General features: G+C 37.4%; 1 protein-coding gene across 1 annotated transcript in view; it reads right to left on the reverse strand.

The window, feature by feature from the left end:
• Nucleotides 1-24,964, reverse strand: part of Dnhd1 (dynein heavy chain domain 1) — a 106,845-nt gene that overhangs the window by 17,039 nt on the left and 64,842 nt on the right. Inside the window, exon 25 of the mRNA XM_046437957.2 lies at nt 140-1,739. Coding sequence (XP_046293913.1) covers nt 140-1,739 — 1,600 coding nt within the window. The remainder of the gene's footprint in view (nt 1-139; nt 1,740-24,964) is intronic.

Genomic DNA, 24,964 nt, shown 5'->3' on the forward strand with positions numbered 1-24,964 from the left:
TACCGGGTCCCAGTTCCAATCCTGACCACTTAGCCCTCATCTTAAGAGCCTTCACAATAGCACATAAATTTCCTTATAGCCTTTTGGGCAGGACAGAGTAAGAGCAGAGAAGACCCACGTATGGGGCTTTAGGACTTACCACTGCAATGCCACTTCCTTCTTAGTGTTGTTTTTGATATCAAGGTTCTCCATTGGTACATGTTCTTCAATGTTGTCCAGATCTGCCTCTGTGTACTGGTCAGGGAAACTGCCTGAGGTTGCCAGGGCTACTAGGTGATGGAGGGTAGCGAGATCCACACTCTTGGGTACCAGTAAGACCACTGGCTGGTTTAAAATGCCAGCATGCCAGCTGGCATCTCTCAAACACTGGAGAATGTCCTCCTCTGAACTAGATGGCAGATGGAAGAGGCGGGCCTGACAAATGCTAGAGGCCAGAGTGATGGCAGTACAGCGCCCAGTACCCAGAGTTCCTGAGAGCAATAGGCCATGCTGCCTGGGCTTGGCCAGAACTCGGACCAGGCGGGCCACATGCTGGGCCATGGAGTGGCACCAGGCAAGGTGGGGGCTCAGCCCCAGCTGAGCAGCTGAGGTGGACAACTGTTTTTCCAGGCTCTCCCACTGCCGTTCCAGGTATAAGTTGGGGCTCTCAGAGTTGGATCCCAGTATCAACTCCTGACTGAAGACCAGATCTGAGGGCTTTTCCTGGGGACACAGTAGTAATACCGGTAACAACAGGGGTGAAATCAGGTCTATCTGGGGTGATTTCTGCAACAAACTCTTGGATTTCTTTGACTGGAACTCATTGTGAGAAGCCCTTTTGCTTTCCTCCTGCTGTATCTTGTGACTTGTGCTTTCTATAATCTCCCTTTGTACTGGCCTTATGGATGGTGCTAGACTTGGTTCCCTGGAATGTAAGCCTGCTGTGGCTTGAAGGCCATAGGGATCCTCTTCCTCATCTGTTTCACTATTACTATTGCTTAAGTCCTCCCACTGGGCCAACTCCCCTTCAGATTCCACTTCAGGTACCCTCTCCTCCTCCTCCTCCTCATGGTCCTTGTCCAAGTACTGGGGCCCTGGCCCACCACAGAAAACATTCTGAGCTACTTCTAGGAGCAGCTTGGCACAGAAAGAGCGTTCCTTAGGGCTGTTCAACCGGTCACAAAAAGTTCTCTGTGCCTCATGTAACCAAAGACGCACCATGCTCCGCATAGCCATCATAGTAGTTAGGCGAGTGCCACGCAAGCCTGATACAAGGCGCAAGTGCTCCTGGTGGTTGGGAAAATCTACGAAACCCCGTGAGCCTATTCTGGTAGGCAATAGCTGCAGGCTTCCCAAAAGTTGGCTCACAGAATGCAGAGAGAAGTGGTAGTGTGGGTGGAGGGGTGAAGGCATGAAGGAGTTACACATAGCCTCCCAGGCCTCTACTGAGGCCCGGACCAGGGCTCTTGCCAGAACACTCTCTCTCTCCACAAAGGGGAAGCGCTCGAGCCAGGCTTGGAGGCTAGGCACATGTCTGCTCAGCATGGTAGCCTGGGTCATGCTCTCTAGGGCCAGAACTGTGAAGAGACGAAAGAGGCGTGGGCAGAGTGGGCGCTCACAGCATCCTGGCACTGTGGCAGTGACAAGGAAGTTGACTATAGGCTGCAGTGTCTGCAATTCCAAGGTGCTGTGGGCATACACAGTGCCATCCATGGCCTGACGCAGAGTCTCCAGTACTGGCTGGCAGCTCTTTTCTGGGTCTGTGGAATATGAAGAACAACAGTGAGCACATCTGGAAGTCCACATGAAAATGTCCTCCTGTTCCTCTTATTCTTACTTCCTGGATTTGCTTCTAGGATACCCAGTTCTAAAGGAATTTTGTGTATCTGATGTGTTGGGCCATGGCAATATTTCAGCAAGTCATTTTCTCTCTGCCCCACAATTTCCTAAAATTGAGCAATTTCCTCTCTTTTTTTCCCCAGATCCTACCTCCATGACCAATTATTCATTAACTGAAGGAAAATGAATACTGTAATAAGATTTGGAAGCGGAGATGGTTGAGAAATGGATCAGATCACAATTAGGGAGGCAGTGCAATGATTTCAGTCAGAGTGTAGTTAAATCACATGTATACTTCTTTTACACTGTTGGTAGGATTATAAATGGAAATCAGTACGGAGACTCCTCAAAGACTAGGTATAGAACCACCATATGACCCAGCTACACCACTCCTCGGTATTGATCCTAAAGAATTAAAGTCAGCGTACTATAGCAATACATGCATACCTATAGTCATAGTAGCACCATTCACTATAGCTAAATTGTGGAACTAGCCTAGGTGTCCATAAGTGGATGAATGAATAAACATATGTGGAAGCTAGAGAGGGAAAAAGGAGGGAAAAGCGTGAAGGGGAATCTCATAAAAACTGAAGGGAGACCTGTAAAGTAGAGGAAATGGAACAGGGGGAAGGAGAAGGGGAAATACTAGGGAATGATATTAACCAGGTTATATTGTTTTATCATACCATGTATGAATATGTAACAACAGATCCCACTACCATGTGTAATTATAATACACCAAAAATATGGAAGAAAAAAATAAAAATTTGTTTTATGCCATTTAGTTTGTTTTTCTATTTAATTGCTTTCTGTTCTAATGTTTGTTATTTACTTCCTCCTAATTGTTTTGAGTTTAACTTTTTTTTTTCTTTTTCCAGATTCTGGAGTTGAAAACTTAGATAACTGATTCCAATTTCTTTCCCACTTATATAGGCATTTAAAGCCATAACCTTATCTCTAAGCACTGCTTTAGATGCATCCCATACATTTTGATATGCATTATTTTAATTACTATTGAATTCAAAATATTTTCTAATTTCTCTCATCATTTCTTTTTTGATGCACAAATTATTTAGAAGTCTGCTGTTTAATTTCAAAGAATTTGGGAATTTTCTAGGTATCTCATTGTTACTTGATTTTTATTGTTGTGATCTGAGAAAATACTCCATAAAATTTTAATCCTTTGAAATTTTTTGAGATTCATTTTATAACCCAGCATGTGATCTATCTTTGTGAATATTCCTTATGTACTTGGAAAAAAGTGCATTTTGTAATTGGTGGGTTTAATGTATTGTTCTATTTAGAGTATTATTAACTTTCCCACTTCATATATATATATAAAACCTTTATGTCTTTCTGATAAGTCTTTTAACTATGAGATGTCCTGATATCTCTAATAGTACTCTGTCTTAAAATGCTTTGTTATTATGTACTCTATATAATGCATTCTATTTGTATCGTAATAGGTATTTAAAGCCATAACCTTATCTCTAAGCACTGCCTTTTTTTTTTTTAACTTTCAATCTGTTTATTATGCTGGGGATCAACCAGGGCTGCACACTTGCTAGACAAGCACTCTACCTCTGAGCTACATCCCCAGCCCTGTGTTTTTATCTTTAAAGTGCATTTCTTAGACAGCACATATCAGGTCTTCCTGTGTTATCTTGTCTGACAGCATTGGCCTTTTATATTTATTTAGTCCATTTATATTTCATGTAATTGTTGATATGTCTGGTTTAAAGTTCATCATATTATTTGTTTTCTATTTGTTCTATTTTTAATTCATCTGTAGCTTTATTGCTTTATTTTGCATAACTTAAATGTTTATTATCTCGTATTTATTGGCTCTTTAGCTATACTCCTTATTTTTATTATTATTCAGTAATTTTTCTAGGGCTAACAATATGCCTCCTTTAACTTACCAAAGTTAGAGTTAATATTATATCACTTCACACTTCATATCTGACCTTCATATTACTTCCTATTTCATCCTTCCTACTTCACATTTTACCATATGACGTGCTACTTCACAAATATGAAACTAACAACAGTATAATTCAATTTGTTTCTCCCTACCCCATCCTTTTACTGTTGCATCTATTCTTTCTTTTACTTCTATCTACATTAACAAACCATCTAACAATGCTATTATTTTTGTTTTAGGTGATCATCTGTCTTTTTAAGGAAACTACAGGAAGAAAAAGTCATTTATATGTATCCACATATTTACAATTTTTGATACTCTTCATTATTTTCTATATATCTGTTATTTTCCTTTTGCCTGGGAAACATCTTTTTAATATTATAGTGAAGTTTTAGCAGCCATGAACTTTCTCAACCTATGTGTCTAAAATATTTTACCTCACCTCATTTTTGAAGGGTATCTTTGCTAGGTAAAGAATTCTATGTTGATGAGTTTTCTTTTTTTTTATAATTGTAGTAGTTTAAAGAATCAAGATAATGGTGCCAACCAAGAATCTTGTATTCAGCAAAAGTAAGCTTTAGACTTGAAGATGAAATAAAAACCTTCCACGATAAACAAAAGTTAAAAGAATTTATAAATAGAAAACTGGTATTACAAAACATCCTTGGCAAAATATTCCATGAAGAGGAAATGAAAAACAACAATGAAAATCAGCAGAGGGAGGTAGTACACTAAATGAAAAACTAATCAAAGAGGAAAACCAAGTCAAGTTAAATAACAAAAATAAACAAATATGGCTGGAAATACAAACCATGTCTCAATAATAACCCTAAATGTTAAAGGCTTAAACTTGCCAATCAAAAGACATAGGGTAGCAGATTGGATTAAAAAAAAAAAAAGACCCAACAATATACTGCCTCCAGGAGACTCATCTGATAGTAAAAGACATACACAGAGTGAAGGTGAAAGGTTGGGAAAAATCATACCACTCACATGGACTGTGGAAGCAAGCAGGAGTTTCCATACTCATATCAAATAGAGTAGACTTCAAGCCAAAATTAATCAAAAGGGATAAAGATGGACATTACATACTGCTCAAGGGAACCACACACCAACAAGACATAACAATCATAAATATATATGCCCCAAACAATGGTGTAGCTATGTTCATAAAAACAAACAAACAAAACAAAAAAACTCTTCTCAAGAGTCAAATTGACCACAACACAAGAAGCCATCAGAAGATTACCAACCAAGAAAAGCTCAGGACCAGATGAATACACAGCTGAGTTCTACAAGATCTTTAAAGAAGAACTAATACCAATACTCTTTAATTTATTTCAGGAAATAGAAAAAGAGGCAGTAATTCCAAACTCATTCTATGAGGCCAATATCACCCTGATTGCAAAACCAAGCAAAGACACATCTAAGAAAGAAAACTTCAGGCCAATATCTCTAATGAACATAGGTGCAAAAATTAACATAAAATAAAATTCTGGCAAATCGAATAGTAAAACATATCAAAAAGATTGTGCACCATGATTAGGTGGGATTCATTCCAGGGATGCAAGTTTGGTTCAACATACAGAAATCAATAAATGAAATTCATCACATCAATAGACTCAAAGGTAAGAATCATATAATCATCTCAAAAGATGCATAAAAAGCATTTGACAAAATACAGCACCCTTTGTGTTCAAAACACTAGAAAAACTAGGGATAACAGGAACATATCTTAACATCCTAAAGGCTATCTATGCTAAGCCTCAGGCCAACATCATTCTAAATGGAGAAAAGTTGAAGGCATTCCCTCTAAAAACTGGAACAGACAGGGATGCCCTCTTTCACCACTTCTATTCAACATAATCCTGAAACACTGGCCAGAGCAATTAGACAAATGAAAGACATTAAAGGGATATGTATACGGAAAGAAGAATTTAAATTAGCACTATTTGCTGACGATATGATTCTATATCTAGAAGAACCAAAAATCTCCACCAGAAAACTTTTAGAACTAGTAAATGAATTCATCAAAGTAGCAGGATATAAAATCAACACCCATAAATCAAAGGCATTTCTGTATATCAGTGACAAATCCTCTGAGAAGGAAAAGACGAAAACTACCCCATTCACAATGACCTTAAAAAAAAAAGATACTTGGTAATCAACTTAATGAAAGAGGTGAAAGATCTATACAATGAAAATTACAGAACCCTAAAGAGAGAAATCAAAGAAGACCTTAGAATATGGAAAGATCTACCTTGCTCTTGGATAGGCAGAATTAATATTATCAAAATGATACCAAAAGCACTATACAGATTTAATACAATTCTGATCAAAATCCCAATGGCATTCCTCATAGAAGTAGAAAAAGCAATCATGAAATTCATGTGGAAAAATAATAAACCCAAAATAGCTAAAGCAATCCTTAGCAGGAAGAGTGAAGAAGGTGGCATCGCTATACCAGACCTTAAACTATACTACAGAGCAATAGTAACAAAAATAGCATGGTATTGGCACCAAAACAGACTGGTAGACCAATGGTACAGAATATAGGACACAGAGAATAACTCACAAAATTACAATTATCTTATATTAGACAAAGGTGCCAAAAACATGCACTAGAGATAAGATAGCATCTTCAACAAATGGTGCTGGGAAACTGGAAATCCATATGCAACAAAATAAAATTAAACCCCTATCTCTCACCATGCACAAAACTTAACTCAAAATGGATCAAGGACCTTGGAGTTAAACCAGAGACTCTGTGTCTATTAGAAGAAAAAGTAGGCCCTAATATTCATCATGTGGGATTAGGCCCCAACTTCCTCAATAAGACTCCTATAGTTGGGCTAGGGATGTGGCTCAAGCAGTAGCGCACTCTCCTGGCATGTGCAAGGCGCTGGGTTCGATCCTCAGCACCACAAAAAAATAAAATAAAGATGTTGTGTCCACTGAAAACTAAAAAATAAATATTAAAAAATTCTCTCCCTCTCTCTCTCTCTCTCTCTCTCTCTCACACACACACACACACACACACACACGACTCCTATAGCACAAGAATTAAAACCAAGAATCAATAAATGGGATGGAATCAAACTAAAAAGTTTCTTTTCAGCAAAAGAAACAATCTGTGAGGTGAACAGAGAGCCTACATCCTGGGAGCAAATTTTTACTCCTCACACATAAGATAGAGCAATAATCTCTAGGGTGTATAAAGAACTCAAAAATCCAAGCACCAAAAAAAAAATAAATAATCCAATCAACAAATGAGCCAAGGACCTGAACAGACACATCTCAGAAGAGGATATATACTCAATCAACAAATATATGAAAAAATGCTCATCATCTCTAGCAATCAGAGAAATGCAAATCAAAACTACTTTAAGATATCATCTCACTTTAGTCAGAATGGCAGCTATTATGAAAGACAGACAACAATAAATGTTGGCAAGGATGTGGGGGAAAAGATACACTCATACTTTGCTGGTGGGACTGCAAATTGGTGCAGCCAATATGGAAAGCATTATGGAGATTCCTTGGAAATCTGGGAATGGAACCATCATTTGACCCAGCTATCCCTCTCCTCAGACTATACCCAAAGGTCTTAAAAACAGCATACTACAGGGACACAGCCACATCAATGTTTATAGCAGCACAATTCACAATAGCTAAACTGTGGAGCCAATCTAGATGCCCTTCAGTGGATTACAAAAATGTGGCATATATACACAATGGAATATTACTCAGCAATAAATGAGAATAAAATCATGGCATTTGCAGATAAAAATGGATGGCATTGGAGAAGATAATGCTAAGTGAAGTTAGCCAATCCCCAAAAAAGAAAACAAATGTTGAGTGTTTTCTCTGATATAAGGAGGCTGACTCATAGTGGGGTGGGGGGGAGCATGGGAAGAATAGATGAATTCTAGATAGGGAAGAGGGGTGAGAAGAAAAGGGAGGGGGCAGAGGATTAACAAGGATGGTGAAATATGATGGACATGATTATCCAAAGTACATGTATGAAGACACAAATTGGGTGTCAACATACTTTATATACAAACAGAGATATGAAAAATTGTGGTATATATGTGTAATAAGAATTGTAATGCCAAAAAAAAACCAAAGTACATGTATAAAGACATGAATTGGTGTGAATATACTTTATATACAAAGATATGAAAAATTGTGTAATAAGAATTGTAATACATTCCGCAGTCATGTATTTTAAAAAATAAAATCAATTAAATTTTTAAAAAGATAGAAAATAGAACTTTAGCCCTTGAAGACAGAACTTCAGGCCCTACAGACAGGACACATGAAGTTGAATACATAAAATAATAAAGGGAAAAATAATAGAACATAATCAAAAGATATAAGAAATATAGAACAACATCAAGACACAATACCTGAGAATCATTGGGATAGAATAGAACATGGAGATACAAGCTAAAGGCATAAAGAACATTTTTAAGGAAATAGTTACAGAAAAATTCTCCCATATCAGAAATGAGAGAGACATATCCACATATAAGAGGCTTACAGTATCCCAAATAGACCTATTCAAATGAGAAACTCTCCAAGGCATACCATAATCAAAATGCCTATTATGGAAAATAAGGAAAGCGTATTAAAAGCTGCAAGAGAGAAATGTCAAGTCATATTTAGAGGCAAACGGATTTGGCTCACATCTGACATCTCAAATCAGATCCTAAACTCAAGGAGGGCCTGAATTGAGATGTTCCAAACTATAAAAGAACTTCTAGCCAAGGTTAGTATACTCGGAAAAGCTCAGCTTCAAATTCAAGGGGGACATAAAATTTTTCCATGATAATACTAAAAGAAATTATGAGCACCAGGCTAACACTACAAAGGATACTCAGAGATAAACTGCACTCAGAGGAACTGAAAAACAAATCCCAGAGCTCCCAAACAGAGGAAGTTCAATAGGAGAGTAATCTATCTACTGAAGGAGAATCAAGACAGTATTAAAAACAGCAAAAAAGGAAAACACAATCCCACATCCGTACTAACATGAAATGTTAAGGGACCCAAATTCCCAATTAAAAGACATAAATTAGCAGATTGGATCAAAAAGCAATATTGAGCTATATTGTCTTAAAAGGAGACTCATAGGCAAAACACCCATGACATTAAATCTAAAGATAGACCCTAGCACAATAACTCAGAGTGATTTCAACATACTCTTATCACCAATAGACAGGTCATCAAAACATAAAATCAATAAAGATGTCTCCAACCTAATAATACTGGAAATCAAGTGGACCTAGCAGATATCTACAGAATATCTCCACTCAAAACAGCTGAATCTCCCTTCTTATTAGCAGCACACGGAACTTTTTCCAAGTTAGATCACAAAGCAAATCTTACCATATATTTAAAAATTGTTAAAATCCCATGCATCCTATCAGATCATAATGGAATTAAGGTAGAAATCAATAGCAAGAAAAATAATAGAAAAATATAAACATATGGTTTCTAAATGAAGAATAGACCAAAGAAATTAGTAGAAATCAAGAAATTATTAGAAACTAATGAGAATAGAGATACAACATATGAAAATCTCTGGGACAATATGAGAGCATTTCTAAGATGGAAAATTTATACCACTGAGGGCCTATATTTAAAAAAATAGAGAGATCCCAAATAAATAAGTTTATGCTCCACTGCAAGTTCTTAGAATAAGAAGAAAAAACTAATTTCCAAGCTAGTAGAAGACAGAAAATGACTAGGATCAGAACCAAAATTATCAAAATTGAGAATATAAAAAATGCACAGCACAGATGTAATGAAAAGATGGTTTTCAACAAGATAAAATTGATAAATCCAATAAGACTCCCAATATACAAAAAGTGTAATCAAAAATCAATAAATAGTATGGCATCAAATTGAAACATTTTCCACAGCAAAGTAAACAATCAAGAACATGAAGAGAAGAGAGAGCCTACAAAATGGGAGAAAATCTTTGCCACCTGCACCTCAGATAGGGCATTAATATCCAGGATATACAAAGAAATTTTAAAACTTAACACCAAAACACACACACACACACACACAAAGAAAAAAACACCAACAACAAATAGACCAATCAATAAGTGGACAAAGGAACTAAACAGACACTTCTCAAAGATTTCTTCTTTTATTTCTAAGAAATGTCAACATATATATGAAAAAAATGTTCAACATCTCTAGCAATTAGTAAATTCAAATTAAAACCACACTGAGATGTCATCTCACTCCAGTTAGAATGGCAATTATCAAGAATACAAGTAACAATAAATGTTGGTGAAGATACGGGAAAAGGTTACACTCATACATTATTGGTGGGGCTGCAAACTGGTACAACCACTCTGCAAAGCAGTATGGAGTTTCCTCAAAAAAAAAAAAAAAACCCTAGGAACAGAACCACCATTATACCCAGTTATCCCACTCCTTGATATATATTCAAAGAATTTAAAATCAGCATACTACAGTTTCACAGTCATATCAATGTTTGTAATATCACAATTCACAATAGCTAAGCCAACCTAGCTGCCCTTCAACAGATGAAAGGATCAAGAAAATGTGGCATATATAATACACATGGAGTGTTATCCAATCATTAAGAAGAAAGACTTTATGACATTTTCCAGTAAATAGATCTGGAGTCTGTCATGATAAGTGAAATAAGCCAATCCCCAGAAGCCAAAGGTAAAATGTTTTTCTAACATGAGGAAGCTAACCCTCAATAAGAGAGGGGCAAGAGAATAGAAGTTCACTAGAGTAGACAAAGGGGAATGAAGGGAGGGGAGGTGAAATAGGAAAAGGAAAGACAGTAAAATGAATCTGACATAAATTTCCTCACCATCATATACATCCATAAGAAATTAATTTAAAAAATAACTATGGATAAATGGCAGAAAGATCAATAGAGGGAAGGGAGAAGAGGGTGGAGAGAGGGGAGAAGGAGATGTACTGGGTTCTGAATTAGAATAAGATATATTCCATGCTTGGATAATAGGTTCTACTGTCATATATAACCAAAAAGAACCAACTTTAAAAACAAAAAAAAGATTCATCCTACCCTTCCTTCAGGACAAAACAACTACTATATTTCAGGTGCCTTATAGTCCAAGGAGGTTAGGGCCCAGGAGGAAAAGAGTAAACAGGTAATCCAATAATAAGTAGGGCTAGTATGGAATTGGGTAAGCATTCCATACTATGAAAGAGAACAGAGACTTATCTGAACCTGGGAGCATCTGGAAGACTTCTGCAGATGACTTCTACACTAAGTCCTGGAGAACATAAAATAACTAGACAAAGAAAATGGATAGGGATTAGGTGGAGAGTTGAGAGAAAGAAATATTCAAAAATGCTCAAAGGTGAGAGAGTATGGAACTGTAAATGATTCAACATATATATGGGAAGGTTCCAAGAAATGATTCTGGAGGTACTAAAAGTCAGGGACTAAGATGTTTATCCTGAAGTCTTTGGAGAATTAAGAAAGACAATAGATAAAATAATAGTTTTAATAGATAAGTAACCCCATAAGATTACCCTTTTAGAAACATCTTTGGAATTGCAAATTATGAAACTCCAGGCACCAGAAACTAGAACTAGAACATTTTCTCTTGGAAATAATTTTCTCTTGACTGTACTACTCCTTTTTTTCTAAGAAGTGTTGGGAAGGAGAAGCATGTCCCTAGATTATGCAAATAGAGAAAGTGGGATGGTGAGCAGTTTAGAAGAGAGATGTGGCAATGTGTTGATTATGGGCACATGAATGCTTGGTTTTTAAGTTTCACTTGTGAGAGAAGCATTAAAATAAGTAGTTGACAGGGTTTGCTTTTGATTAAGACAACTTATCCACTCTTGAGTCAAAATTTGTTTAATCTCTGTTTCCTCAACTGAAAAGTAAGAATACTAATATATAAACTTTTATTGGGGTCTTATATGCAAGGCCTCACTTACATACAGAGCATAAAAAAGATGAATAATATAAGCAGAGAAACTATATTTCTCAGGGACTGAGGTGTGGGAGAAATGGAAAGATGTTAGTCAAAGGATACAAATTTTCACGTATAAGATGAATAAATTCTGAAGATTTACCATACAGCATCAATAGTGATGGTTAATTAATTTGATTGTGACAGTCATTACACAATGTATATTATGAAATCATCACATTATACACATTGATTATATTCTATTTTCATTTGTCAATTAAAAATTTTGTGTGATTTTTAAAAAAGATTGATAACCAAACTAGTGAAAAGAAAGAGAAAACCCAAATCAATACAATTAAAGATGATAAAGGAGATATTACTACAGACTCTACTGAAATTCCAAGGATAATTAGAACCTATTTGAAAATTTATACTTCAATGAACTGGAAAATCTAGACGACATTGACAAATTTATAGACACATATGACCTGCCCAAATGGAACAAGAACGATAAAGAAAACCTAAACAGACCACTATCAAGTAATGAAACTGGAACAGAAATTAAACACCTTCCAAAAAAGCCCAGGACCAGATGGATTCTCAACTGAGCTCTACCAGACCTTTACAGAAGAACTACACCAGTCTTTCTCAAATTATTCCATGAAATTGAAAGGGAACAGCCAAATATATTGTATGAAACTAGTATAACCCTGATACTAAACCACACAAAGTGCATCAAGGAAAGAAAACTACAGACCAGTATCCCTGATGAACATAGATATAAATATCTTTAATAAGATACTAGCAAACTGATTTTAAAAACACACACAGAAAAGACAACACATCATAATCAAATAGGTTTAATTCCAGAGATGTAAGTTTGGTTCAACATATGCAAATCAATAAATGTAATTCATCACTTAAACAGAATTAAGGACAAGAATCACATGAGCATCTCAATAGATGGGGGAAAGGCCTTTGATTAAATCCAGTACCCAATCATTAAAAAAGTATCCATGCATATGCTGGAGAAGCTAAGGATGGAAGGAACATACCTCAACATTTTACAGGCCATTTATGAAAAACCCAAAGCCATCATCATACTGAATAGAAAAAAACACTAAAAACCTTTTCTTTTAAATGAGGAACAAGACAAGCATGTCCACTCTCACCACTTATATTCAATGTAGTCCTCAAAACATAAGAGAAAACCAGGAGGCAAGAAAAAAATCAAAGGGATACAAATAGGAAAAGAAGTCCAACTATCTTTCTTTGCCAATGACATGATCCTGTATCTAGAAGATCCCCAAAACTCCACCAGTAGACTTCTAGAGGTTAAAAGTTCAGCGGAGAGAGGAAGATGGCGGCGAGGGGAGTGCATTGCCCCCGTGTGCCGTGTCCCACTGTATGGGAGTATGACGAGTCAGGACGGCTAAAGGCTATCTTGTTAGGAATTTCCAGCAATAGTGGGGTGCTCTGGAACCTGGAGGAAGGATTTCCATCGCACGAGGATCAGCTATGGGGACTCAAACGCGAGAGATTTGTCGCACGGAGGGTAACACTGCTTATTCAGCAAATCGCCCCATGGCTAGAGTCTGCAGCGCGCGCTGGGAAACGAGGAGATAGCGGCGCAGGGATACAGCGCTGCAGTTTCTGCCAGCCGTGAAAGCACCGTACTCAGTGCTGAATTCTGGGTTCGAGACGGGGGAAGGAAGCGGTCCATTTTGATTCTCCACACCAGTCAGACCACAGAGGAGGCCAGAGGCCACCATCTTGGAGAGCTGACATCACCATCCCTGTTTTCGACTGACCGCAGCTCATTCAGCCATAGAACAGGTAATTTCAGGTTGCCATTCACCTGCGGCTTGCAGACAGATTACTCAGGCTCAGTGCTAAATAACCCGCGGAAAATGCTTCTTGGAGCCTGCTCTTATCAGAGCATACACCGAGCATGGAGCGGCCGAGTTCCGGCTCCCAGAACTGCTCTGGCCCAGGGCTAAGGAGCCCGTGGAATCTGCTTCTCGGTAGGGGTCCTGCTGAAGGCCAGTCAGGACTCACCCGTTGCTTTGGTTACCCGGCAAAGGGAACAAAATGCTGCCATTCGCATAGGATACCAACATGGCAAAGATCTGATGTCATCAGAAAGCGGCGGAGGAGAGAACTTTATCAATACCAGCGGCAACAGAAACAGTTGGTCTCCTGGTAGGGAGGGTGAGGCACAGACACCCGAGTCTCTCTCGATTTGTCCTCGAGCCAGAGGGGAGGAGCCAGGCCGCCGCCCGCGCCCGGAGCAGGCCCAGCGACCTGCCGGCGTGGTAGTCATGACACCCCAATTGGAGTAGGGGCAGAGCAGAGCTGCCACCTGTGCCCGAAAGGTGGGCAGACCTGCGACCGACCAGCGGGACAGGCCCAGTGGCCTGCCGGTGCGACAGACACGTCACCCCATTTGGAGTAGGGGCAGAGCGGAGCCGCCGCCCATGCCCGCAAGGTAGGCAGACCTGCGACCGACCAGTGGAACAGGCCCAGCGGCCGGCCGGGGTGATAGGCACGTCACCCCAATTGGAGTAGGAACAGAACAGAGCCTTCGCCCGCGCCCGGAACAGGCCCAGTGGTCCGCAGGTGTGGTAGACAAGTCACACCAATTGGAGGGGGGGCAGAGCAGAGCCGCCACCCGCGCCTGCAGGGTAGGCAGACCTGCAACTGACCTGCGGATCAGGCCTGGTGGCCTGCCGGCGTGGTACACTCGTCACCCCAATTGGAGTAGGGGCAGAGCAGAGTTGCCGCCCACGCCCAGAACAGGCCCAGTGACCTGTCGGCGTGGTAGACACGTCACCCCAATTGGAGTAAGGACAGAGCAGAGCCGCCGCCCACGCCTGCAAGGTAGGCAGACCGCCACCCGACCCTGCAAGGGAGAATTTTCAACTATACAAGAGCAATATAAATATATAGGGGAAAAAAACATTTCAAAAACACAACAGTTTCACCAAGCAGAAAGAAACGCAAGCAGTATGAAAAGACAAGGAAAGAAAGGACCACAAGCAATGCAGTCAACTCAACTTTAGAAGAGGTAACAGCTGCAACAGATGGAATGTCAGATAAAGAATTCAGGATATACATTCTTCAGATGATCTGGAGTATCAAGGAAGACATTAGACAGCAAAATCAGACAATGAAAGATCACTTCAACAATGAATTACACAAACAAATCCAGGAAGCAAAGGATCAACTATACAGGGAGATAGAGGTTATAAAAAACAAACAAACAGAAATCCTAGAAATGCAGGAAGCAATAAACCTACTTAAAAATGCAATGGAGAATACTACCAGCAGAGTAGAACACTTAGAAGATAGAACATCAGACAATGAAGACAAAGTATTTCAACTTGAAAAGAACATAGACAGCTCAGCAAGACTGTTAAGAAACCATGAGCAGAATATCCAAGAAATATGGGATAACATTAAGAGACCAAACTTAAGAGTCATTGGGATACAGGAAGGTACAGAACTCCAAACCAAAGGAATGAGCAATCTATTCAATGAAATAATACGAGAAAACTTCCCAGACTTAAAGAATGAGACAGAATCCCAAATCCTAGAAGCCTACAGGACGCCGAATGTGCAAAATCATAAGAGATCCACACCTAGACACATTATAATGAAGATGCCCAACATGCAGAATAAGGAGAGAATTTTAAAAGCTACAAGAGAAAGGAAGCAGATTACATTTAGGGGTAAGCCAATCAGGATAACAGCTGATCTTTCAACACAGAGTCTGAAAGCTAGAAGATCCTGGAATAACATATTTCAAACACTGAAAGAAAATGGGTTCCAACCAAGAATTGTGTATCCAGCGAAATTAAGCTTCAGGATGGAAGATGAAATTAAAACCTTCCACGATAAACAAAAGTTAAAAGAATTTGCAGCTAGAAAACCATCTCTTCAAAACATCCTTGGCAAAACATTACAGGAAGAGGAAATGGAAAATAACAATGAAAACCAACAGTGGGAGGTAGGACAGTAAAGGGGGGGTAAATAATCAAAGAGGAAAACAAACCATGTTTAGTAACAGAAATAAACAAATATGGCTGGAAGAACAACCCATATCTCAATAATAACCCTAAATGTTAATGGCTTAAACTCACCAATTAAGAGACACAGGCTAGTAGAATGGATCACAAAACAAGACCCAACAATATGCTGCCTACAGGAGACGCATTTGATAGGAAAAGACATACATAGGCTGAAGGTGAAAGGTTGGGAAAAATCATATCACTCATATGGACTTCGGAAACAAGCAGGAGTGTCCATACTCATATCAAATAAAATAGATTTCAAGCCAAAGTTAATCAAAAGGGATAAAGAGGGACACTACATACTGCTTAAGGGAACCATACACCAACAAGACATAACAATCATAAATATATATGCCCCAAACAATGGTGCAGCTATGTTCATCAAACAAACTCTTCTCAAGTTCAAGAGTCTAATAGACCACCATACAATAATCATGGGAGACTTCAACACACCTCTCTCGCCACTGGACAGATCTTCCAAACAAAAGTTGAATAAGGAAACTATAGAACTCAATAACACAATTAATAACCTAGACTTAATAGACATATATAGAATATACCACCCAACATCAAGCAGTTACACTTTTTTCTCAGCAGCACATGGATCCTTCTCAAAAATAGATCATATATTATGTCACAGGGCAACTCTTAGACAATATAAAGGAGTAGAGATAATACCATGCATCTTATCTGATCATAATGGAATGAAACTGAAAATCAACGATAAAAGAAGGAAGGAAAAAGCATACATCACTTGGAGAATGAACAATAGGTTACTGAATGATCAATGGGTTATAGAAGACATCAAGGAGGAAATTAAAAAATTCTTAGAGATAAATGAAAACACAGACACAACATATCGGAATCTATGGGACACATTGAAAGCAGTTCTAAGAGGAAAATTCATTGCTTGTAGTTCATTCCTTAAAAAAAGAAAAAACCAACAAATAAATGATCTCATACTTCATCTCAAAATCCTAGAAAAAGAAGAGCAAAAGAAGTAGAAGGCAAGAAATAATTAAAATCAGAGCTGAAATTAATGAAATAGAAACAAAAGAAACAATTGAAAAAATTGACAAAACTAAAAGTTGGTTCTTTGAAAAAATAAACAAAATTGACAGACCCTTAGCCATGCTAGCGAAGAGAAGAAGAGAGAGAACTCAAATTACTAGCATACGGGATGAAAAAGGCAATATCACAACAGACACTTCAGAAATACAGAAGATAATCAAAAATTATTTTGAATCCTTATACTCCAACAAATTAGAAGATAGTGAAGGCATTTATAAATTTCTTAAGTCGTATGATCTGCCCAGATTGAGTCAGGAGGATATAGACAACCTAAACAGACCAATATCAATTGAGGAAATAGAAGAAACCATCAAAAGACTACCAACTAAGAAAAGCCCAGGACCGGATGGGTATACAGCAGAGTTTTACAAAACCTTTAAAGAGGAACTAATACCAATACTTTTCAAGCTACTTCAGGAAACAGAAAAAGAGGGAGAACTTCCAAATTCATTCTACAAGGCCAACATCACCCTGATACCTAAACCAGACAAAGACACTTCAAAGAAAGAAAACTACAGACCAATATCTCTAATGAACCTAGATGCAAAAATCCTCAATAAAATTCTGGCGAATCGGATACAAAAACATATCAAAAAAATTGTGCACCATGATCAAGTAGGATTCATCCCTGGGATGCAAGGCTGGTTCAATATACGGAAATCAATAAATGTTATTCACCACATCAATAGACTTAAAAATAAGAACCATATGATCATCTCGATAGATGCGGAAAAAGCATTCGACAAAGTACAGCATCCCTTTATGTTCAAAACTCTAGAAAAACTAGGGATAACAGGAACATACTTCAATATTGTAAAAGCAATTTATGCTAAGCCTCAGGCTAGCATCATTCTGAATGGAGAAAAATTGAAGGCATACCCTCTAAAATCTGGAACAAGACAGGGATGCCCTCTCTCTCCACTTCTGTTCAACATAGTTCTCGAAACACTGGCCAGAGCAATTAGGCAGACGAAAGAAATTAAAGGCATAAAAATAGGAAGAGAAGAACTTAAATTATCACTATTTGCAGGTGACATGATTCTATACCTAGCAGACCCAAAAGGGTCTACAAAGAAACTATTAGAGCTAATAAATGAATTCAGCAAAGTGACAGGATATAAAATCAACACGCATAAATCAAAGGCATTCCTGTATATCAGCGACAAATCCTCTGAAATGGAAATGAAGACAACCACTCCATTCACAATATCTTCAAAAAAAATAAAATACTTGGGAATCAACCTAACAAAAGAGGTGAAAGACTTATACAATGAAAACTACAGAACCCTAAAGAGAGAAATAGAAGAAGATCTTAGAAGATGGAAAAATATACCCTGTTCATGGATAGGCAGAACTAACATCATCAAAATGGCGATATTACCAAAAGTTCTCTATAGGTTTAATGCAATGCCAATCAAAATCCCAACGGCATTTCTTGTAGAAATAGAGAAAGCAATCATGAAATTCATATGGAAAAATAAAAGACCCAGAATAGCAAAAACAACTCTAAGCAGGAAGTGTGAATCAGGCGGTATAGCGATACCAGACCTCAAACTATACTACAGAGCAATAGTAACAAAAACAGCATGGTACTGGTACCAAAACAGGCGGGTGGACCAATGGTACAGAATAGAGGACACAGAAACCAATCCACAAAACTAAAACTATCTTATATTTGATAAAGGGGCTAAAAACATGCAATGGAGGAAGGATAGCATCTTCAACAAATGGTGCTGGGAAAACTGGAAATCCATATGCAACAAAATGAAACTGAATCCCTTTCTCTCGCCATGCACAAAAGTTAATTCAAAATGGATCAAGGAGCTTGATATCAAATCAGAGACACACCATCTGATAGAAGAAAAAGTTGGCTATGATCTCCAAATTCCTCAATAGGACACCCATAGCACAAAAGTTAATAACTAGAATCAACAAATGGGACTTACTCAAACTAAAAAGTTTTTTCTCAGCAAAAGAAACAATAAGAGAGGTAAATAGGGAGCCTACATCCTGGGAACAAATCTTTACTCCTCACACTTCAGATAGAGCCCTAATATCCAGAGTATACAAAGAACTCAAAAAATTAGACAATAAGAGAACAAACAACCCAATCAACAAATGGGCCAAGGATCTGAACAGACACTTCTCAGAGGAGGACATACAGTCAATCAACAAGTACATGAAAAAATGCTCACCATATCTAGCTGTCAGAGAAATGCAAATCAAAACCACCCTAAGATACCATCTCACTCCAGTAAGATTGGCAGCCATTGTGAAGTCAAACAACAACAAGTGCTGGCGAGGATGTGGGGAAAAGGGTACACTTGTACATTGCTGGTGGGACTGCAAATTGGTGCAGCCAATTTGGAAAGCAGTATGGAGATTTCTTGGAAAGCTGGGAATGGAGCCACCATTTGACCCAGCTATTCCCCTTCTCGGTCTATTCCCTAAAGACCTAAAAAGAGCATGCTACAGGGACACTGCTACATCGATGTTCATAGCAGCACAATTCACAATAGCTAGACTGTGGAACCAACCTAGATGCCCTTCAATGGATGAATGGATAAAAAAAATGTGGCATTTACACACAATGGAGTATTACTCTGCATTAAAAAATGACAAAATCATAGAATTTGCAGGGAAATGGATGGCATTAGAGCAGATTATGCTAAGTGAAGCTAGCCAATCCCTAAAAAACAAATGCCAAATGTCTTCTTTGATATAAGGAGAGTAACTAAGAACAGAGTATGGACGAAGAGCATGAGAAGAAGATTAACATTAAACAGGGATGAGAGGTGGGAGGGAAAGGGAGAGAGAAGGGAAATTGCATGGAAATGGAAGGAGACCCTCAGGGTTATACAAAAGTACATACAAGAGGAAGTGAGGGGAAAGGGAAAAATAATACAAGGGGGAGAAATGAATGACAGTAGAGGGGGTAGAGAGAGAAGAGGGGTGGGGAGGGGGAGGGAAGGGGAGGGGGGATAGTAGAGGATAGGAAAGGCAGCAGAACACAACAGACACTAGTATGGCAATATGTAAATCAATGGATGTGTAACTGATGTGATTCTGCAATCTGTATATGGGGTAAAAATGGGAGTTCATAACCCACTTGAATCAAAGTGTGAAATATGATATATCAAGAAATTTGTAATGTTTTGAACAACCAACAATAAAAAATTAAAAAAAAAAAGTTCAGCAAAATACAAGATCAACACCCATAAAATCAATAGCTTTCCTACACTCCAACATTGATTCTGAAAAGGTTAAGAATGTAAGAATTAAGTTCTGTTTTCCTGGAACCTGAAACTCATGTAGAAGTTGAAAACAACTCCCAGAAATGCCCACTAAATGTATGTTGAAATCTCCCCTGATCATCTGGTTGCTCTACAAAAACAACCCCTCCCAGAAACTGTGCAATGATTGGCTATGTTGTATGTGAAGTCCCTGCCCTCTCCAAGGAAAGTATATAAGCTCTGCTTAAGCTGTTCCCAGGGCTCTCTGCTCTATTCAAGTGACCTCTGAGCCCCAGCATGCTGAAACCCTTTGCTGTTGCATGAGACAGTCTCTTGGTGGTCTCTTCCTCCGACGCTCGCCCGACCTTTATAATTCAGCTGAGGAAGAACTCAGGAAAACCATCCCATTCATAATAACCTAAAAAACATAATAATAAAATACTTGGGAATTAATCTAACTAAGGAGGTAAAAGAACTCTACAGTAATAATTGTAGTATGTTGAGGAAAGAAATTGGAAAAGACTGTACAAGATGGAAAGATCTTCCACATTCTTGGATAGGCAGAATTAATATTGTCAAAATGACCATAGTATCCTAAGAAATATATTCAGTGCAATCCCCATCAAAATACCAATGAATTCTTCACAGAATGAGAAAAAAAACAATTCTTACATTCATTTGGAAGAATAAAAGACCCAGAATAACCAAAGCAATACTGAGAAAGAATAGCAAAGCAGGAGGCATCACATTACCTGATCTGAAATTATACTACAGAGCTATAGCAACGAAACCAGCATGATATTGGCATCAAAATAGACGTGAAGACCAATGGAACAGAATAGAAGACACAGAGACAAATCCACCTACCTACAGCCATCTGATGCTTGACAAAGATTCCAAAAATGTATTTTAGAGAAAAGACAGTCTTTTAAACGAAAGGTACTGGGAATACTGGAAAGATATATTTTAAAAAATGAGACTCCTATTTCTCACTCTGCAGAAAATCCAAATTGATACAGATAAAAGACTTAGGAATTAGACCAGAAACCTTGCGACTGCTAGAATAAAACATAGTGTTCATATTCCATCATATAGGTGCTGGCACTGACTTCCTTGATAATACCCTCAAGTGCAAGAAATAAAACCAAGAATCAGTAAGTTGGATACCATCAAACTAAAAGCTTCTGCACAGCAAAGGAAGTGATTAAGAGCATGAGAAGAGAGACTACAGACTAGAGAAATTTTGGCTACCTACTCCTTTGATAAGGGATTAATTTTCATAATACATAAAGAACTCAAAAAACTGAACACCAAAAGCAAATAACCCAATCAATAAATGGACAAAAGAATTCAAAAGAAACTTCTCAAAAGAAGAAACACAAAAAATGGCCAACACATATAAGAAATAATGCTCAACATCTCTAGCAATCAGTGCATATCAAGACTATACAAAGAGCTGGCATAGTGGTACATGCTTGTAATCCCAATGGCTCAGGAGGCTGATGCTGAAGGATCTTGAGTTCAAAGCAATCCTCAGCAACTTAGTGAGACAGTGTATAAATAAAATATAAAAAGGGCAGGGATTTGGCTCAGTGTTAGGTGTCCCTGGTTTCAATCCCCAGTTTAAAAAAAAATAAAACTACACTAAGATTTCATCTTATTCCAGTCAATTGGCAATAATCATCACAAATTTTAGTAATTTGAGTTTTATTTCTCTTTCTCTTCATTAGTGTGGCTAAGGGTTTATCAATTTTATTTATTTATTCAAAGTTAAAACTTTTTTTGTAAATTTTTTGAATAATTTTTGTTTATATTTCATTGTTTTTAGCTATGGCTTTAATTATTTCTTGTCAATGCAATGAACTTTCCTCTTAATGCTGTCTTTATAGTGTCCCAGATATTTTGATATGTTGTGTCACTATTCTCATTTATTCTAAGTATTTTTTAATTTCATCCCTGATTTCTTCTGCCATCCATCTGTCATTCAATAGTGTATATTCAGTGTTAGATTCTATTTTTTAGTTTCTATTTTTTATTGTTGATTTCTAATTTCATTCCATTATGATCAAATAGAATGCAAGGTATTATCTCTATTATTTTTTATTTGCTAAGAGTTGCTTTGTTTATTTAAAATAAAATAGACTTAAAATTTGGTCTATTTTATTTAAAAATATTTTTAGTTATAGATGGACATAATAATAATTTTATTTTGTTTATCTAGTTTTATGTGGTGCTGTGGATCGAACTCAATGCCTCACACATGCTAGGCAAGTGTTCCACCACTGAGCTAAAACCCCAGCACAAAATGTGGTCTATTTTAGAGAAGGATACATGTGCTGCTGAAAAGTGTGTTGTATCACTCATGTGTGAAATATTATATATATGTCTGGTAAGTGTAAATTAATAATTGTATTAGAGTTCTATAGTTTTTGTTTAGTTTTTGGAGGATCTACCCATTAGTGAAAGAGGTGTGTTAAAGTCACCCAGTATCATTATGTTTGGTTCTATTTGAGTCTTGAAATTGAGAAGGTGTTTGTTTGTTTGTTTGTTTGATGTACATAGATGCTCCATTGTTTGGGGCATATTTACAATTGTTATGTCTTGATGATATATAATTCCTTTAAGTGGTATGAAATGCCCTCCTTTGTCCCTTCTGATTAACATGGCTTAAAGTCTACTTTACCTTATATGTTTTTCAATCCAGTCTGCCAGTTTTTGTCTTTTGTGATGATTGTACTCCATTTATGTTCAAAGTTATTATTGCAATATGATTTGTATTCCCAGTCATTTTGGTTCATTTCTGGCTTTTGTCTTCAATTAGTTTATCCTTTGACTGACTATTCCTTTAGTTTCTCCCTTTGCTAGTTTTCACTTTTTTAAAAAATTTTGCTGAGAATGTTCTGTAGTTCAGGCTTTCTAGTAGTGAATTCTTTCAACTTTTGTTTACCATGGAAGGTTTTTATTTCATCTTCAAATCTAAAGCTGAATTTTGCTGGGTATAGTTTTCCTGGTTGGCATATATTTTCCTCCAGAGCTTGGTATATATTATTCTGAGAGCTTTTAGCTTTGAGGGTCTGGGTTAAGAAATCATCTGAAATCCAAATTGTTTCCCCTCTAAATGTAACGAGACATATTTTTATGGTAGGATTTAAAATTCATTCCTTATTTTATTCTGTTAGGCGTTTTCATAATAATGTGCATTGGTATTGTTGTATATTTGAGGTCCTGTTAGTGTCCTATATTTGATTTTACATTTCATTCTTTAAGTTTGGGAAATTGTCTGATAGTATTTTATTGAAAAGACTGTATATTCCTTTGGTTTGTATCTCTATGCCTTCATCTATCCTGATAAATTTTGGTCTTTTCATATTATCCCACATTTCTTGGAAAATATATTCATGGTCTCTTAACATCTTCTCTGCATGGTCAAAATTATTTTCAAGATTACATATTTTGTCTTCATTGCCTGAAACTCTGTCTTCCAAGTGGTCTAGTCTGTTGTTTGGGCTTTCTATTGAATTTTTAATTTGGTTTATTGATTCTTTCATTTCAAGGATTTCTACTTGATTTCTATTCAGAATCTTAAATCTCCTTATTGATTTTTCTTTTTTAAAAAAATTTGTTCTAATTAGTTATACATGACAGTAGAATGCATTTTGACATATTTTACACAAATGAAGCACAACTTCCCATTTCTCTGACTGTACATGGTACAGAGTCACACCAGTAGTGTAATTATACACATAGGGTAATAATGTCTGTCTCATTCCACTGTCCTTCCCATTCCCCCTCTCTTCCCCTCACTCCTCTCTGCACAATACAAAGTTTCTTCATTCTTCCTTACCCCCATCCCATTATGGATCAGCATCTGCTTATCAAAGAAAACATTCAGCCTTTGGTTTTTTGAGATTGGTGTATTTCACTTAGAATGATATTCTCCAGCTCCATCCATTCACCTGCAAATACCATAATTTCATTCTTCTTTAAGGCTGAGTAATATTCCATTGTGTATATATACCACATTTCTTTTTTTAAAATTTATTTATTTATTCTAATTTGTTATACATGAGAGCAGAATGCATTTCAGTTCATAGTACACAAATGGAGTACTATTTTTCATTTCTCTCTTTGTACACAAAGTAGAGTCACACCATTTGTGTCTTTATATATGTACTTAGGGTAATGATGTCCATCTCATTCCACCATCTTTCTTACCCCCATATCCTCAACCTTCCCCACCCTCCCCTTTGCCCTATCAAAGTTCCTGCATTCCTCCCGTGCTCCCCACTCCCACCCCCATTATGGATCAGCATCCACTTATCAGAGAAAACATTCAGCCTTTGGTTTTCTGGGATTGGCTTACTTCACTTGGCATAATATTCTCCAACTCCATCCATTTATCTGCAAATGCCATTATTTTATTCTCTTTTAATGCTGAGTAATATTCCATTGTGTACATTTATACCAGAGTTTCTTTATCAATTCATCTACTGAGGGACATCTAGGTTGCTTCCATAGTTTGTGTATTGTGAATTGTGCTGCTAAACATTGATGTGGCTGCATCACTGTAGTATGCTGTTTTTAAGCCCTTTAGGTATAGAGCAAGGGGTGGGATAGCTGGGTTAAATGGTTGTTCCATTTCAGGGTTTTTTTTTAGGGCATCTCCATACTGCTTTTTAGATTGGTTGTACTAATTTGCAGTTCCACCATCAATGTAGAATGTGATGTGCCTTTTTCCTCACATCCTTGCCAACACTTACTGTTGCTTGTATTTTAATAACTGCCATTCTGACTGTAGTGAAATGAGTAGTTTTCATTTGCATTGTAAATGGGATTGTTTTCTTAGTTTCTCTTTCAGAGGATTAGTTACTGATATACAGAAATGCATTTGATTTATGG

The sequence above is a fragment of the Marmota monax genome, unplaced genomic scaffold (assembly GCF_021218885.2).
Source record: "Marmota monax isolate L192 unplaced genomic scaffold, Marmota_monax_Labrador192_F-V1.1 WCK01_AAM20220418_F8-fsc00061, whole genome shotgun sequence".
Taxonomy (NCBI): Eukaryota; Metazoa; Chordata; class Mammalia; order Rodentia; family Sciuridae; genus Marmota; species Marmota monax.